Source organism: Elephas maximus, chromosome 17 (assembly GCF_024166365.1).
Source record: "Elephas maximus indicus isolate mEleMax1 chromosome 17, mEleMax1 primary haplotype, whole genome shotgun sequence".
Lineage (NCBI taxonomy): Eukaryota > Metazoa > Chordata > Mammalia > Proboscidea > Elephantidae > Elephas > Elephas maximus.
Window position 1 is genome coordinate 45,235,708 of NC_064835.1, and position 19,037 is coordinate 45,254,744.

General features: G+C 42.9%; 1 gene segment (V, D, J or C); it reads left to right on the forward strand.

Moving 5' to 3' along the window:
• The first annotated feature begins 4,222 nt into the window (after positions 1 to 4,222).
• Positions 4,223 to 19,037, forward strand: part of LOC126060241 (immunoglobulin kappa variable 3-11-like) — a 45,657-nt gene continuing 30,842 nt past the window's right edge. Inside the window, 1 exon segment of the V gene segment in view lies at positions 4,223 to 4,305. Within this exon segment, the coding sequence occupies positions 4,257 to 4,305 (49 nt within the window).

Sequence of the window (19,037 nt, forward strand, 5' to 3'; positions counted from 1 at the left end):
CTGATATACCTTGGATTCAAACTATACAATTAATATTGGTAGTAACAGTAGCTCTTCTACCCTCAGAATTTGTACAGAAAATGATAGTGGAAAACCTCTTAGGAAAGTTGCCCGAGATAAACGTATGCAGGCAAACAGAGAGGGGGGAGAGGAAAAGGGAGAAAGACAGAGAGGAAGAATTTGACTCAATGGCAATGAGTTTGGTTTGGTTTTCTTGGTTTTATTATAGTAACACCTTAAGGAGTCAGGCAAACACAGAGAACATTTTGGACTGCAAACTGCAACAGGAGAAACATGTCAAGAATTTGACCTGAGTGCCCCCTAGTGTCCTGCTGACTTAGGACCAAAAACCAAGAACCAAATTTATGGAGGAGTGGAATGCGGCTTTTAGTGACCCTATAGGACAGAGTAGAATCATCCCACAAGGTTACCAAGGAGCACCTGGTGGATTCTAATTGCCAAATTTTTGGTTAGCACATGAACTCTTAACCACTACGTCACCAGGTTTTCCTAAATACAAAAGAAGTACAGAATCTACACTCTCCAATTTTTGGCCCTCCTAACAAGGAACCCTGGTTTTGCAGTCGTTAAAATGCTTGGATGGTAACCAAAAGGTCTGTGGTTTGAACCCACCATCCGCTCTGCAGGAGAAAGATGGGGCAGTTCTCTTCCGTTAAAGATTTACAGCCTTGGCAACTCTATGGAGCACTTCAACTCTGTCCTACAGGGCCGCTATGAGTCAGAATGAACCCAAGGGCAGTGGGTTAACTAGAGCACCTGCTTTCATAAAGAAACCCTATGGGGCAGCTCTACTCTGTCCAAAAAGGTTTCTGTGACTCGGAATTGACTCAACAGCAGCAGGTTATTAAACTAGAGCTCAGGAGGCCCTGGTGGTGCAAGCAGTTCAAACACTTGGCTGCTGAGCAAAAGGCTGGAAGTTTGAGTCTCCAAGAGGCTTATCAGGAGAAAGGCAAGTTGGCCTGCTTCAGACCAGTCAGCAGTGAAAACCCTATGGAGCCCAGTTCTACTCTTACACACACGGGGTCACCAGGAGTCTCAGCTGACAACATGGCAACTGGCTAAGTAGAGCACGAATCCAGGGATCAAGTCGAGATGAGCTCGGGGGTCTGAAAACGACCCGGAGGCTCTTCCTGGGTCACCAGGCAACATGTTGGCTGAGGTCTGGTGGCTGATGTCCCCTAGTTGAAGGTGATCTTAAGCTTTTATTTCTGAGAGGTACCCTTTACGGCTGGCACAAAATGGTGTGAAATATTGTCCCCCCTTAAGATCAATGTTGTGTGCCCCATAGACAAGGTGTAAGGGGGAATATACATTCTACCTCAGCCCCTTTACTGTGCGCCTTTTCTCTTAAAGAAACACCTGGTAGGCCTTTTTGAGTTCTGGACCTTCATTCTACCCCTAGGTACACTGGTGTGGCCCATACACCGGGTCCATGGAGTTGGCCAGCGTTAAGAGGGCCTCTGAGTAGCAAAGGCTCTGTAGGAGCTCCAGCATGCAGTGTGGATATAGGATATTGAACAAAGCTATAAAAAAAAAAATTTTTTTTTCATCAACCATGCTGACATAACTGACACTTAGAGGACACTCTCCAAACAACAGCAGAAAATGCTTTTCTTTTAAAACACCTGCTAAGATAGACAATGTTATGGCCTATAACATCTCTCAATCAAATTCAATGAGTTCCAATCATCTGAATCATGGCCCTTCAGCTGCTGGGGACTCTCTCCCAGGGAGACAGCCAGGGGTTCTGGAGACTGTGTCACCGCCATCTGCTGGCCGGAACCTGCAACGACAGGCACATGGGATGATGCAGAGATGCTGTGCAATCAGGGATCCAAGAAACAACCAAACCAAAATAATCTCTATCTGCGATAGGCGGACAAGCCTGTGTTGCTGGTAGCATTTATTTCATATCTCATTTTAAAATTGTAGCTCTGAATGGAAGGATTACTCTGAAGGGAAAACTCCATCTATGGGCTTGCAAATATCCTCTTCCCTGGAACAGAGCAGAGCAGGAGCCTGAGGTTCTGGATGGTGTCACCATCCCGCAGCTTCTCTCTCGTGTGATGTTGTTCAAGTTCCACTCTCTAGAAAAGGCTCCATTTATGAGGCTCAGGTCAGCAGGGTTGAGTCCAGGGTGGGGTGGTGGGGAGGGGACATTTATGGCAAGAACCAGAGAGTTTGATGGTGAAAGTCGCAGAGCACAGGGTTGTGGTAAAAAATCTATAGGTGCTCTTCTCTGACTTCCTGTTTGAATACGGTAGTGAAGGGCACCTATGATCTTTGATTATCTTCCCCAGATGAAGATTTAACTAATGATGTGGAGCTAATGATTTGTGCTAGACTACTACTGAAAGGTTAGCAGTTCCAATCCACCCGTGGGGCCTTGGAAGAAAGGCCTAAAAATGCACTTCTGTAAGATGAAAAGCCATTGGCTGTTGACTTGATTCTGACGCATGGTGACCCCACGTGAGTCAATTCTATTATTTTCAATGTTTCATTTCTCAGAAGTAGATTGCCAGGTTTTTTGTTTATTTTATTTGGTTTTGAGGCTACTGTTCTTTGACTAGGAGCTGAGTGCATTAACTGTTAATATAATTTTTAATTAATTAATTACTTTTTGATTGTTTCATGCATGATAGTAAATATTGCCCTTGTTATTCCATCTAGCCTACAAGTGGAAGTCTGTCTTCCACCGCGTTTTAAAATTTTGGTGGCTCTATTTCTAATTTGTAGAAATGCAACTTATTCTTCTTCAGATCTGAAGTGTCCCCACTTTTGTTTCCTCTACCTTCCATACAGTGTTAAGTTTCTCATCTGTTTCTTTGAATAAACTCGTAGAATGCCCAAATGTGAAGTATGAACAGAGCTCCTTTTGTTCCCTGTTATTTCTGTTGCATCACATTCGTATTCATATCATGTTGTTGTTCTGCATCATGAAATTGGCTCCAACTGCTAGTGACCCTCTGTGTACAACAAACAGAAACACCCCCTGGTCCTGAGCCGTCCTCACAGCCTTTGCAATATTTGAGCCCAATGTTGCAGCCACTGTGTCAATCCATTTCTTTGAGGCTCTTTCCCTTTTTCTCTGACCCTCTACCTTATGACGCATGATCTCCTGCAAGGGCTGGTCCCTCCTGATAATATATCCAAAGTAAGAGAGATGAAGTCTCACCTTCAAGGCTGAAGAGTCCCAGGCCCACCGAGGCCATCCATACCTGGAATGAAACTCTTTGAAGAGTTGGCATTCACTCACAACTTTACAAAGAAATTGTGCTTGTTTTTCCCTCTCCATTTCCACAAATGATTCTAGAGCCCTCTTATCAGGTCCTACTCACTTTGGCATGATAGATTCCACTTTCTCTTTGGTTCACACTTCCTTCGTGATCTGAGCCCTCCTGGACCCTTGCTCAATATAGGCTCCCTGAGGATTTTCAATGAGAGTAAATTCGGGGCCAGTTTTCCATATTTCTGGCCCTTCCGTAGCCCTGGAATCCAATCTCAAGTGCTTGCAGTGTTTTCAGGTATCCTTCAGGATGTGAGTATCTTCAGAGCTCAGGCATTTTTTAGCTATAAAATTTTATCAATCATTGAGGCAAAAATTTCCCATAGTCTTCCATTTCCTTGTTATTTTTTTCTAATATGATTTATTATTTCACAAAACTGTTGATTTGAGGAAACTAGTCCAATATTTATTGGGTTTCTGGGGTTTTAGTCCAACAATTATGGAACCTGAACACATTTAAAGTTGTCTTTAAGTTAAAATTGAAGCTATTCATTAAATTATAGGTTTTTCAAGCGGTTGTGGTGGGCTGTTAACATAAAGGTTGGCAGCTGGAACATACCCAGTGGTACCCAGGAAGAAAAGCCTGTCAGTCTGCTTCTATAAAGAACACAGGCAAGAAAAGCCTATGGGGCAGCTCTACTGTATGACACATGTGGTTGTCATGAGTTGGAATCCTCTGGACTGCACTTTTTTTGTTGTTGTTTTTGAGAGATACTAGAGCTTCTATGACCCTGCTTTGTCTTTTCTAGTCATGAAATTATACTTTATGTGATATATTTGGCTCTTGAAGTACACTGGCTAGTTTCACAACCTGTCGCCCATGTAATTTGCTTTCCATTCACTGACTGCTTTGCATAGGCCCCTCCAACACCAGGCTGGCTGCTCAGATACTATAAACAGGGCCTTTGCTATGGGAGCTGATCTGCATCAGGCAGGCAGGGGCAGCAAGATGGTGCCACACACTTTGGTCCTCATGTCCCTCTTGCTCTGGGCCTCTGGTGAGAAATTAAAAGTGTTTCCATATCTCCAGAGTGCTATGTTTCTAGAGTTGAAAAATGATTTTGACATAGAGTGGGAAATGACAGTTATTTGCAAAATGGAACCAATTATTTGCTGATATGTAATATCACTAGATGTTGTCATATATTTTAACGTGTGTGTGAAAAAGAGTGTGTACATATGTATGCATGGTAATTGTCTACTCCGATTGCAGGTGCCAGTGGGGACACTGTGCTGACCCAGTCTTCAGCCTCTCTGGCTAAGTCTCAAGGAGAAACGGTCACCATCAACTGCAAGGCCAGCCAGAGTGTGAGCAGCTACTTAAACTGGTACCAGCAGAAACCAGGCCAGGCTCCTAAGCTGCTCATCTATGGTGCATCAAGCCCGGCATCTGGGGTTCCTGACCGGTTCAGTGGCAGTGGGTCAGGGACAGACTTCACTCTCACCATCAACAACTTCCAGGCTGATGATGCTGCAGTTTATTATTGTCAGCAGGGTAATAACCCACCTCCCACAGTGCTTCAGCCTCGAACACAAACCTCCTCCCGAGGGCTACAGGCCAATGAGTCTTCACTGCACCAGCTGCTTCTTTTCTGCTCAGCCCTGAACATGCACACTTCCTCTGTCTGCCCTAAAGACCACATCTCCTGACTGATTCCTTGCAATATGTGCAGGTTCCAGGAGAAACTTAAGGGATGTGGCTTCTTCTGGATCCCCTTTTGTGGGAAATTATAGAAAAAAGAATGCTCTAAAAATCTCTTGTAGGCTTTGTCAGGAGTTTTCATAACACAGGAACCTGGTCGTTTTATGAGGATAGATCACATGACTGATTTGGGGAAGGGTCCAGTGAGTTTTATACCCTGAAGGATTAGTTCTGTTTTCCTTGTGTCTTCTTTACTCTAGAGAATTCTCATTTTAATTCCTTATTTTCCTGGACCCTTTCCTTTCTGTGCAATTACCCCTCACAGCTCTGGACCTAACCCAGTATTGAATCTGGGCCCTTCATGTTTAAAATTTCCCTCACAGAAAGTGATCTTCCTCTCTTCCTTTTTCCTTCCATGGATTCTGTTTTCCAGCCAAGCCTTCCTGGGCAATGTCACTGAAGGTGTTTTCCTGCTCTAAGCTCCCATTTTACTGCCCTTTTCTCCTCTCTCCATTTCTTTCAGTGGCACTCATTCTTTCAAAGTCCAGTCTCTAACTCATTAACCCTAACACGCTAGAAACAGGGCCCAGTTTCACCATATTTTTTTTTTTTCATAATTTCCTCTCTAAATTAATCCCTTGGGCAGCCAGGATTAATTTTGTGGCTGAAGGAAATCATGGTTTTTTCCTGTTGTTAGTTGCCATCTTGTCAGCCCCTGAGTCATGACAAACCAACGAAAAATAAGATCTGACTGTTTTCATCCATGGGATTTTCACTGGCTGATTTTTCAGAAGTTGATCACCAGGCCTTTCTCTCTAGTCTCTATTAGTCTGAAAGTGCTGCTGAAGCCTGTTTAGCATCACAACACCCTGCATAGAGGAAGTGAGGTAAAGGAGGCATGTAGGTCCCTCCTCAGGTTTATGCAGATGCCAGCCTAAGTAGTGTTTCCAGTCAGTGTAGAGGAGACTCCAACTGGCCCTGCAGCTAAAGGAGACTTTCTCACCTGGGAGACAGCAGACATTCTGGCACCTAGTGAGCAGGATCTGCCCGCTGGGACTTAAAATGAAAGGCACCTGAGGATGACCCAGAGATACTGTGCCATCAGGAATAGAAGGAAAATCAAACCAAAATGGTCTCTAACTGGGACAAGTGGACAGGCCTGTGTGGCTTGTAACATTTATTTCACATCTCTTTTCTAATTGTAGACCTATCTGAACAGGAGGATCACTCTGGAGAGAAAACTCCATGTCTAGGTTTTGTCTCATCTGGAACACAGCAGAGCAGCAGCCTAGCACCTGGGTGGCGCCTGTCCTGCAGCTTCTCTTTGTGTGATGTTGCTCAGATTCCATCCCCCAAGAAACTAAATTTCATAGCTTTTTTTTTTTTTTTTTCAGTTTGATCGTGGTAACCCTGGCTGCACATTGGTTAAGAGCTATGGTTGCTAAAGAAAAGGTTAGCAGTTCGCATCTACTGGCCGCACCTTGGAAACTTTATGGGGCAGTTTTACTCTGTCCTATGTGTCCCTATGTGTTGGAATCAACTCGATGGGAAAGGGTTGCATTTTGTTGTTGTTGCTGTTGAGAATATACACAAGAAAGCACACACTGATTCAAAAGTTTCTATACTTTGTAGATTTTTATGACATTTAGGTCAGCAGGTGTGAGCTCAGGTTGGGGTGTGCCAAGCGAACATTTATGCAAAGAACCACAGAGTGAAAGGGTGAAATTCTTAGATCAATGAGCTGTGGTACAAAAACTTCTAAAGTGCATGTTTCTTACTTTTTGAATAGGGCAGTGCTATTTGAATATGTCAAATATGGTTTTTTAGATTGTCTAATGTCAATAGTTATATTTTAGTTTTCCTGCCAGAATTCCTGAAGGTGCCTGAGTGGTGCGGGCAGTTCGTGCTCAGCAAGTAACCCAAAGGATGGCAGTAGGGACCCACCCAGTGGAGCCACAGAAGAAAGCCTTAGTGGTCTGCTTCCATGAAGGTTATAGAACAGAAATGTCGATGGAGCTCAGGGCTGCTCTGTAACACATGTGGTTGCTAGGAATTGGAATCAAGTCAATGGTAATGGGTTTCATATTGTTTGATTACAGTTTCTGGGAATGTAAATATATTCTTGAAGACCACTTATTCTAACTGTTCCTGAGGAAATGGTACTAATACTCAATTCACAGAGTCAACAATATTTGCAAACAGAATGGTAGCAGAGGCTTCCAATGACCAATGGTGGTGGAGCCAGTCCATCTGTGGCGGTGGTGGAATCATATACAAACAACTTCTTTCTCTGATTTATCGTGAACTGTGTTTTTGCCAGCTGGTTTCATGTACATTTTCTACACCATGTTCTGTAGACTTTCATTCAAATCTGCATGTCACCCAGTAATCATTTCATTTTCTGCTTAGTTTAGACTTGGTTGGTTTCTCTCGTTTGTGATCAAAATCCCTGAGTGATAAGAATATATTTCAATATTTGACAGTATTAGATCTTCATCAAAGTTTTTTCACCTTGAATATTAATGTTTATAGTAACCGTTTTACATTTCTGATTTTTGAAGTTTCAAAAAAAAAAAATCTCATCAGTATCTTGCTCAGTTTTGTTGTTGTTGCTGTAGATGCTGTCCGGTCAGCTCCAACTCCTAGCAACTGTATGAACAGCACAATGTAAAACTGCCCGGTCCTAGGCCATCCTTATCAGTCTTGTTAGGCTTGTGCCCATTGTTGCAGCCACTGAGGCAATCCATCGCATTGAGAGTCTTCCTCTGTTTTGTTGACCCTCTACTTTACCAAGCATAATGTCCTTCTGCTGGAACTGATCCCTCCTGAGAACATATCCAAAGTATGTACGACGATGTTTCATCACCCTCCCTCCTAAAGATCACTCTGGCTCTACTTCTTCCAAGACAAATTTGTTCCTTGTAAGTCCATGGTATGTTCAATATTCTTCACCAAAACAATAATTCAAAGGCATCAATTCTTCTTTGGTCTTCCTTATTCATTGCCCAATTTTCACATACATAGGTGGCAATTGAAGACATCATGGCTTGGTTCAGGTGCATCTTAGTTTTTAAAGTGATGCCTTTGCTTTTTAACACTTTAGAGAGGACTTTGCAGCCAATTTGCCCAGTGCCATGCATCCTTTGATTTCTTGAATGTTGCTTCCATGGTCATTGATTAGGGATCTAAGTACAATGAAATCCATGACAATTTCAGCGCTTTGTCCATTTATCAGGATGTTACTTATTGGCCCAGTTGTGAAGATTTTTGTTGCCTTTATGTTCAAGCATAATCCCTACTGAAGGCTGTCGTCCTTGATCTTCATCAGCAAATGCTTCAAGTCCTCTTCATTTTCAGCAAACAAGTTTGTGTCATCTGCATCATGCAGGTTGCTAAAATGTCTTCCTCCAATCCTGATTCCTCATTCTTCTTTATGTAATCCACCTTTTCAAACTGTTTGTGCAGCATATAGTTTAAGTATGGTGAAAGGATACAACCATGACACAAACATTTTATGACTTTAAACCATGCAGCATCTCCTTATTCTCTTTGAATGACTGCCTATTGACCTATGTATAAGTCCTCATGCACACATTTAGGTGTTCTGGATTTCCCATTCTTTGTAATGTTATCCACAGTATGTTACAAACCACACAGTTGAATGCCTTTGCATAGTCAATAAAACACAGGTAAATAACTTTCTGTTATTATCTGCTTTTAGCCAGAACCATCTGACATTAGCAATGATATCCCTTCTTCCATGTTGTTGTCTGAATCTGGCTTGCCCTTCTGGCAGTTCCCTTCCAATATACTGCTGTAGCCACTTTTGAATGAATATTGTTTGATGATTTCCATGTTCAGTTGGATTACCTTTCATGGGAATAGGTATAAATATGGACACAGTCTTAAAATTCTGACCTTTAGAAAGAAAAACATTTCTGTCATTCTGTATCCTTCTAGTAGTTGATGGAATAAATGTTGTTCTACATCTTTCAGTTTGCTTTTTATTTTTAAAACCCAACTTATAACATTCCTAGAAATCATTTTTCTCAACATGAAGTAATTGGGGAAATTCAACGCTTGAGGAATTAGCATTTTGTGTCTCCTATACATTTACAAAAGGCTTTTTGGAGGCTCAAAAACCAGCATCTTCACAAATTCTTCTCAGCCACACTCCCCCTGAGGACATCTAATAGAGAATCATATTTCAGCTACCTAAATTCAAGGGAAACTGTAGGTGGTAAAATGAGAAGCAGGGGGTTGGGAAAGTGGGAAAATACTAATGGCTAAACATCGCCAAATATTATCCTGATGAAATATACAAAAAGCCTACTTAACCTCCACATGTATTCCACTTGTGTTGCCACTGTCTGTGTCAAATGTCTGCCTATCATGCTGACTAAATTTAGCTGACAAATGTACACAGGGAGGAGGTTTAGGATAAGCTCTCAGTTGGCTGTCCTGGCATCTTGTCTAGTTGCTCAGAGACACTTGGACTTCCTCCATCCTCCCTGCTTTCTCTGCCATGTCAAGACTGGTGCAGCTGACCGGCCATGAACAGGCAGTGTCTGAGTTGTAGCAGAGCCACTCATGGTCCAGAGTTCTCAGCTTCAACCCATTTCGCTGAGGTCTCCAACATCTTCCTCTTAGCAGCCTCAGAGAATCTGCTGGGACTACTCCCCACACAGACCACACATTTAGGCAGCTGGGCCACCCCAATCAGAGAGGTTTGTGTGCAGGGCTGGACCACTGTGGGAGGAAGTTGTATACTTTGCTGGCAGTAATAAACTGGAACATCCTCAGCCTCCACCCTGCTGATTTACAGAGTGAAATCTGGTCCCGACCCACTGGGACCCGAGGGAAAAGGCTTGATGCCCTATAGAATAGGAGTTGTGGAGGCTGGCCCGGCTTCTGCTGGCCCTAGTTCAGATAGGTGTAACCATCATTAAGTGGGAGGCTCTGGCTTGACTTGTAGGAGATGGTGGCTGGCTCTCTAAGTATGACTGGGAGAGAGATTGGAGTGTGAGTCACCACAATATTGCCATGGGAAGTTAAAATTATGAGAGAGAAGTGAAAGGTTACTGCCAATATTAAGAAGGGTTTTCAAGATTTCTTTCAGGCTAATTAATTGTGTGTGTGTGTGTGAGTGTGTGAGTGTGTGTGGGTGTGTGAAATTTTAATTCATACCCCAAACCAGACAAACAGAGAAAAAAAAAATAGCCTGAGAGTGCCAGGCATAAAAGAACTTCTTTCTTTGCTAAAATCTTCACCAGAGAACAGGTCCCTCTTACTCCTGTGTTCTCTTCTGTTTCACAGATCTGAACACAATGTGCCCTTCTAGTGGCTGTGACATAGGCATCTAACTTGAGAACAGAATACACACAGGAACCTGTGGTGCCCCCAGAGCTCACCCTCCCCACCTCCTTCTCCTTTCCCATCCCCTCTCTGTCCTCACCAGGACCCAGAGCATTAACAGCCCCAGGAGCTGAGCAGGAAACCTCATTTTGAGAAGATGAATGAATAAATCCTGATAAGTAAAGGCAGATTGGAGCTGACCTTTTATCTCAGACTTGGCCAGGGAAGGCCCTCCCTGGGGAACAATATGCAAATCCCTTGGTGGGTGCAGCAGTGTGGAGAGAACCAAAGGGAGAATGGACCTCTCCTGTGAGCAAATAACAAAGTGCCTTGTGTATTTGGAGGACTACCAGCAGAGATAAAATTGGTACTGCTTGCAGTAGTGGTCACTTTGGATTGTAAAAGGCTGTATTCATGTCAAGAACACAATGCACATGGCCCTGACACTGTAAGAAAACATCAGAGACCCTGAAAATGGACAGATGGGTGTCTAGGGCCATCCTGCATGTTTCTCTCTCAGCTAATCTAAAAAAAGGAATCATTCCCCACACCCACCATGCTGACCCACAGAGTGTCTGCAAATAATGAGTTGGACTTGAGATCATTCGATTTTGTCTGGCATCCAATAGATAAGTGGAAACTTTGGTGAAGAGTAAGACAGTACTCAACAGTGTGGAACAATAGGTAAGTGGAAACTTTCGTGAAGAGTAAGACAGTACACAGCAGTGGGGAAGGCAGCAGAAATTGTACAAAACAAGGTCATGGTAGCTCCATAGACACTTCCAAACTCCCTGAGGGACCGAATTGCTGAGCTGAGGGCTGAGGGGACTGTGATCTCGGGGAATATCTAGCTCAATTGCCCTAACATAGTTTGTAAAGAATATGTTCTACATTCTACTTTGGTGAGTAGTGTCTGGGGTCTTAAAAGACTGTGAGCTGCCGTCTAGTATACTCCACTTGTCTCACCCCTTTGGGAGTAAGAATAGTGAAGAAAACTAAAGACACAAGGGAAAGAGTAGGCCAAAGGTCTAATGGACCACATCTACCACGGCTTCCACTAGACTGAGTCCAGTACAATGAGACGGTGTCCTGCTACCACCACTGATAGCTGTGACAAAGATCAAAATAGAGGGCCCCAGAAAGAGCTGGAGAAAAATGTAGGAAAAAAGTCTAACTCAGAAAGAAAGACCAGACTTGCTGACTTGACAGAGACTGGAGAAATCCAGAGAGTGTGGCCCCTGACATGCTTTCAGCTCAGAAATGAGTTCACTCCTGAAGTTTACTCTTTAGCCAATGATTGAACAGATCCATGGAACAGAACAAGGCTAAAGGAGTGCACCAGCCCTGGGACAGGAATTGAAAGGGAGGAGAGAATAGGAAAGATGGTAATAGGGAACAAAGGGTTGAGAAGGGAAAGCGTTGACATGTTGTGGGGTGGTCAACTAATGTCATAGAACACTCTGTGTACTAAATGTTTGATGAAAAAGGACAATTAAAAAAAAAAACAAAAACAGATTTCTAATAAAAAATACGGTCTGGTATCTGGTGATACCAGGTTAATTGTTTAAGAATGTTTGAATCTAGTGCTACAAACTCTCTTTCCCTGGGACTTAGTGAATGAAACTCCTAAAGAGCCTCAAGTCAAAACAGCTTGATAGGGAAGAAAAAACTGTCTCTTATACATAGACAGCTAATAGCCCACTTTAAGGCAAGGGGAAAAGAAAAAAGAATTTTTATGCCTCAGGGAGTGAATATGATATTCCTGGTAACCACTTGGGAAACTTGATGAATATTCTATCTTACTTCTCTTTCTTTATATGTGCTTATAAAGTCGTTGTTGTTAGGTGCTGGAAGTCGGTTCTGACTTATGGCAACCCTGTGTACACCACAAGGAGACAGTGCCCAGTCCTGCAGCAGCCTTAGATTCATTGTTATGTTTGAGCCCATTGTTGCAGCCACTGTGTCAAGCCATCTTGTTTCTCTTTTTCACTGGTCCTCTACTTTACTAAGCATGACGTCCTTCTCCAGGAACTGGTCCTTCCCGATAACATATCCAAAGTACATGAGATGAATTCTTGTCATTCTGGCTTCTAAGGAGCATTCTGGCTCTAACTCTTCCAAGACAGATTTGTTTGTTCTAGAAGTTCATGAAATATTCAATATCTTCTCCACAGCATAATTCGATGGCATCATTTTTTTCTTCAGTCTTTCTTATTCATTGTCCAGCTGTCACATGAAAATGAGGCAATTGAAAATGCCATGGTTTGGGCAGGTGCACTGTAGCTCTCACGGTGACATCTTTGCTTTTTAATACTTTAAAGAGTTCTTTTGCAGGAGATTTGCCCAATGCAATAAGTTGTTTGAATTCCTGACTGCTCCTTCTATGAGCGTTGTTTTTGGACTCAAGTAAAATGAAATCCTTGACAATGTCAATCTTTTCTCCGTTTATCATGATGGTGATTATTGATCCTTTTGAAGTGCAATCAAAACTGAAGGCTGTAGTCTTTGATCTTCATCCATAAGTGGCTTCAAGTCTTTTTTTCTGCAAGTATGGTTGTGTCATCTGCATATTGCAGGTTGCTAATGAGTCTTCCTCCAATCCTGATGCTGTATTCTTCTTCACACAGTCCAGCTTTTCAATCTATTTGCTCAGCATACAGATTGAATAAGTTTGGTGAAAAGATACTACCTTGATTTATAAATTTTGTGATTTTAAACCATGCAGTATCTCGTTGCTCTGTTCAAATAACTGCCTCTCGTTCTCTGTACAGTTTTCTCTTGTGCACAGTTAAGTGTTGTAAAATTCCATTATGAAGGACTCTTTGATTTCTTAACATATTGAACTAAAATGTCCAGAAAATGAAAAATCTTGTAAAAAAAATATGTCTTGCTTAGAAAATGGCTTTGAAATTTTCTTTAATTACCTATACACAGACAGTATAATATTCCTAATTCTAAAAGAGTCACTGTCTCCTGTAAGTTAGGAAGCCATACTCTGGCTTGGACAACAAAACTTACCAAACGTCAAAGATGGTCACCCCTAATAGGTACAAAGAACAATGTTACTGCAAATTGTGGATTTGTGCCACTTCTTGCAAGTCAGGAGTGAGATAAGTGGAGGAAAGGAGCAATACAGCTTTAATGAACACTGTATTCAGGAGACTGAGGGGGTAAACTTTCCTCCCAATTCTGTTTGCCCCGAGAGGGCTACAAAAGGGTTTTATAGCGAGAGGGTCAGGGTTTAGAAATTCCCAGGAGCGTTGATTCTTCTTCGAGGGGGGCGTAATGATGAAGAGGCTTATTGTTGACGTCTTGGAGGCTTCTTTATGCCATCCTGGTTTCAGTCACTGGGTGGGTCCGGGTTTTGCTCATTTATCTCGGGTCCTGATGGCATCTCTCATTGTTTTTGTCACCTAGGAGAGAAGCATGGTTTAATCAACAACAAAAATCTTGATTACCTTGTTTTTCTACAATGGAATTTCTTTTTCTACAGTGGAACAAAAGTGAGACAGATTCCAGAGCAAATAATCGACATTTTCAAAGACTAAAGATTTTAATCACAGTTTATACAGCTAAACTAGAAAATATATTCTCTCTTATTTTAATACTAAAACACTACAGAAAATGTATTTTCTCTGCTTCAAGCCCTCCTTTTTCTGAAGGTTTCTCAATTTTGGGAAACAGGGAGCCGCTCAATTTGGCTACTACTTCCTGCTAAAGGGGGCATGAAGTCGGGAATGTTCAATTAGTGTGGTTGTTAGAAGTAGACTTAGAATAAAAGGCAGTAGTGTCTAATTGAATCAGATGGTGAACATTCCCTTGGTTTACTGGAGAATTTCCTCAGCCAATTAGGGCAAATATATTTCCTGCCTTTAAGGTGGTCTCAGTTCCTTTGGCACAGATTTTTAGAAAACAGGGAACAGAAATACACACCATTAAAATTACAATTCTCGAGGTGACAAGAGGGTCTAAACAACATCTTATGGATGGGAATAGATTCGAGATCCAATCCCAGAGTCCACTGGGCCGTGCTAAGGGATTTGTCCTTTTAGCAACTTCTTGGATTTCTTTTAATCTGAAGTCCACTTCCCCCGAAGTGTTAATCCAGGTACAGCAAGTCTTATTAATCATGGCACAAACATGCCCTGATTCTGCCAATAGGAAGTCCAATGCAATTCTGTTGTCTAAGACCACTTCTGAAGGGGAATTTAAGAAGGCTTGCTGGGCCTTCAGGGCTCTTTCTGTACCCATGGCTAACAAATGGATTGTATCTGAAAGGTTTTTAATAGCCATTTCCATATAGTATATGCCTAATCTGGGGATTATGGTCCTCAGATACCACTAACCAAAACCAGTTTCTTCTAACACTAGGTTATATCCATCATTCTGGGTTTCTAATGTAACAGGATCTACAGAGAAAACATCGTGCTTTTCTCTTGATGGATGTGGGATGCTGGTGGTGTAATGAACTTGGATGGTGAAGACTAGGAACCCAAGGGTGCATTGAGCCACAAAGTGGATCCCATTTAAGCATTGGATGGCCCAAGTCCAGAGTGAATTAAATGAATTGGGTGACTCACTATTGGGGTATGGCTTACGTCTCCATAGAAAAGTATAACCTGGAGGGGCACATAAAGACAAATTTTCATTTGGGACATCTGGAAGCCTTGAATGAAAAAGTAACAAATGAGAGTTGACACAAGAGTCATTGCATGAAGAGAGGAGTTGGAAATCCCTGAAAATTTCCTGATTTATTCATACTCGGGGTACTTGGGACTTTAATGCCCAATTTCCTTTTTCACTATGGTTATACACATTAGAGAGGAAAAAACAAGGGATGGAAAAAGGATATTGCGCTAATCTTGCCCTTATAGGTGCTCGAGGAGCACGGTGTGTTAACACACCTCCAGACATAATTTTATCATAGCAGAAAACTAGGGCAGCCATAGGACTTAGGGGTGCACCAGGTCTTGGCAAATAGTGGCACACCCAGCAATCACTGAGATTCCCTCCCTTAGCCACAGCTTGGGACATGGTACCCAGACCATTAGGTGACCAGTCCCTGCCATCTGGAAGGTGAGATGATTCTTTTTTTCCCAGTAATAATCACATAAGTCCTCTGCCCCCAGCTGATTTTGACATCCATAGGAGATCTTTTGCTATATTTCACACAGAAATATGTCCCTGTATTAGATACAGTAACATTCCGGATAATAATAGAGAAATCACAGTTTTTAGACTGAGTAATGTCTGTCATGAGGGAAGCTTGAGGAAAATTCCCAGTCACTCCCCAAACTATAAACTACCTTTCATCTGAAGATTCCCGAATCCACGTAATAGGACCTACAAGAGTTAAAGTCAAAATAACACAAGAGAGATTCAGGGTATCTCCTACTTGTAAAGTCAAGATGCCTCCTGACTGGAGAATTGTAAGAGCCTGCCTTGACTCTTTTCTGTTCGGAGCAGGCCTGACCCATGCAGTTACTCTGGCCAGTTTCAGAGAGTAATGAGTAGTCAGAAGGACTTCATATGGTCCCAACCAGATGGGGGCCAGTTGTTCTTCTGGATGTTGATTTTTCCAAACCTTTAACAGGGCCCGATCTCCTGGTTTGAACTTATGAAGAGGGGAAAGACAAATGGGAAGAGGCATATTTGTTAATGGTATTTATAACTGCTCCTAAGGATCAGACCCAATCTCTCTTTTCAACTTCTGCCATGATGGAGGTGGGGACAGTTGACCATTTCAGGAATGGTCCCCATATGTAAGTTCATAAGGACTCAACTTAAGTCCACTTAGGGGCCACCCGAATCCTAAGTAGGGTGATTGGTAATACTTGTAACAAAGTGGAGTGGGTTTCTTGGCAAACTTTAGCTAGAATCTTTCTCAAAGTATGGTTCATCTTTTCAGTCTTTCCAGTAGTAGATTGTGGTCTCTGTGCTGAGTGCAGTTTCCAGGTGACGTCTAAGGCTTTATTAAGTTCTTGATTTACCTGGGCCACAAAGGCTCCCCCGTTGTCGCTCTGAATTGAGAGTCACAAATCAAATTGGGAAATAATCTCTTTGAGTAATGCCTTAGTCACTTCTTGAGCTTGTTCACTCTGGCAAGGAAAAGCCTCTACCCACCCAGAGTATGTGTTTACAAAAACCAGTAAATATCAGAAGTCTCCAGGTGCTCAAGGCATTACTGTAAAATCTACTTGCCAATTTTTTCCCACGTTCATTCCTCAGTGCTGGATTCTTGGCTCTGCTGGGTAGGGTACTGTCTTTGGATTGTTTTTAGCACAGAATGGACATCTTTTAGTGACCTCTCATACTGTCTTAAGAATCTTTGGTCCCCTAACAATTTGTTGAATCCATTCGAGACTTGCGTCTCTTCCATAGTGCATGCTTTCATGTAGCGTTGATGTTATGTTGTATACTTGGTCTTCTTGTAACAACATTTTTTCTCCAGAATTAGTCAGCCAACTAAAGCGTGGTAAAGACTGAAACCCCCACTCTTTTGCTCTATCTAAATCTTGGGGAGTATATGTTGGTTTGGGGAATTCATTGAGTTTTAAGTGGGGAATCAGGGCTAACTGTTGTCCTGCCTTTCTCTATTCTTGTAAGGCAACCGTTTTTGCTTTCATGTCAGCTTTTCGATTTCCAATGGCCTCAAAGGACTGGCCCTTTTGATGCCCTGGTCAATATACCACTGCCATCTGAAGGGGATTGTGAACAGCTTTTAAAAGCTCAAGGATCACAGGCACATTTTTTATTTCTTTATTAGCAGCTGTGAGGAGTCTTCTCTCCTTTCATAAGGCGCTGTGGGAATGTAAAACTAAATGAGTGTACCTGCTGTCCGTGTAAATGGTCACTCGCTTCCCTTTTCCCAGATGGACAGCCCAAATGAGAGCTATGAGCTCAGCTTTCTGGGGTGAAGTTCCCTCATGCAAGGGGGCAGCCTCCAAGATATTTGTCAGGGTTACCACTGCATATCCTGCTGCTCAACGTCGTTTATGCATGAAGCTACTTCTATCTGTGAATATTTGAACCTCAGAATCCTGCAGTGCGACATCAGACAGGTCAGGCCCACTTGAATAGACTTCTTCAATGACCTCTACACAGTCGTGCATTGGCGGGTCTTCAGATATTGGCAGCAAGGTAGCGGGGCTCAGGGAGGAGACAGCTTTTAAAACAACATTAGGGTTATCTAGTAGGATGGCCTGATACCGTCCCATGCAGCCTGCCGTAAGCCAGAAACCCCCTTTTATGATCTAAGAGAGGAAGAAGTGTGTGTGGGGTATTTACAGTCACCTTTTGGCCAAGTGTGAACTTTTCAGCTTCCAGGAGCAAGTCACAGGTTGCAGCCACTGCCTGTAAACACGGTGGCCATCCCTTAGCCACAGTGTCCAATTGCTTTGAGAAGTATGCCACAGGGTACTGGACTGGGCCCAAAGTCACTCAGAACTCCCACAACAATCCTCTTCCCCTTTTGCACAAACAGTTCAAAAGGCCTCTGTAAATCAGGCAGTCTCAGTGCTGAGGCCATCATCAACTTATATTTAATTTTCTTCAAAGGCTTGCTGACATTTTTTAGTCCCTACTAAAGGTTCCCTTTCTTTTCCTTTTAAGGCTTTGTAAAGGGGTGTGATTTTTCCAATTGTATAAGTCAGAGGTGGAAAACAGAGCATATCCCAGTATCAGCTTCCGGGGACTGGCCTGTTTCATCCACCCCTGCTGGTGCCTCTCGAAGGGGATATTGCCCTGCCTGGTGTTCTGGGGCTCCCTCACTGCAAAATGTACCATGTCGGGTATGAGAAGGGGAAAGCATACCCCAAGCCACGTCTCTACCATCTGTCTCCTCCGTGTCTCCCGTTTCTGCTCCCCTCAATGGACTAGTAGTAGAGTCTGGTTCTGACCCCAGTGGGGACGTGTGCATTCTGCTCCTCCAACCCTGTCTTCCACCAGCAGCGGCATCACCCCCACCGTAAGGAGGAGGAGTCTCAGCCAGAACCAGACTCCATCCCTGCAGCAAGGGGTCCTGACTGGAAGAATCGGGAAGCACTTTTGGCTTCTCTTTGCCTTGAAAGAGAACTTGGTTACAAGGGTGCATATCCTGATATAGCGACATAAAAGCTTGAACCGAGGGGACTTCGTCCCATTTCTTTTCTCTTCTAAAAAACAGATCCAATTAAAAGATTGTATTAAAGTTTAATAACCCAAACCTAGGCCAAGCTTATTGACTTGCCAATTTATATTGTGGACAAACACTATTGCATGGAAAAATCATCTTCTTTTTAGTCATTGGGGCATAACTATAGTGCTTCCATGTGGGCAGAATGCATCCCAAGAGGGACTGTACCAGTATGGAGGATCCCCCTCCCACCCCTGGTCCCTGGTGAAGTTTCTCAACTGTGATGGAAGGCCAGACCCTTCTCTTTTCTGCTTGAATGCAATCTGTGGCCCCAACTGCTTCAAATTCAATCTCTGCTGTTATCAACTTAATTTCAGTTCAAATGACCCTGATACCTATTTTTGGCCCCCAATTCTCACTGAGACATTTTTCCAACAACACCTGAGCTTGATGTGCTACTGAAAATTTATGAAACCAGTCGTCATGCTCCAAAAACCAAGACCAAAACTATTCATGAATATGGGGACAGGTCATATACAGATAGGGGCTGAAACGGCAGCACAGACAGCGCAGTACCTCCCTTGCCTCAGCTGGGCACTCTCCGTCAGTCAAGTTCAAAC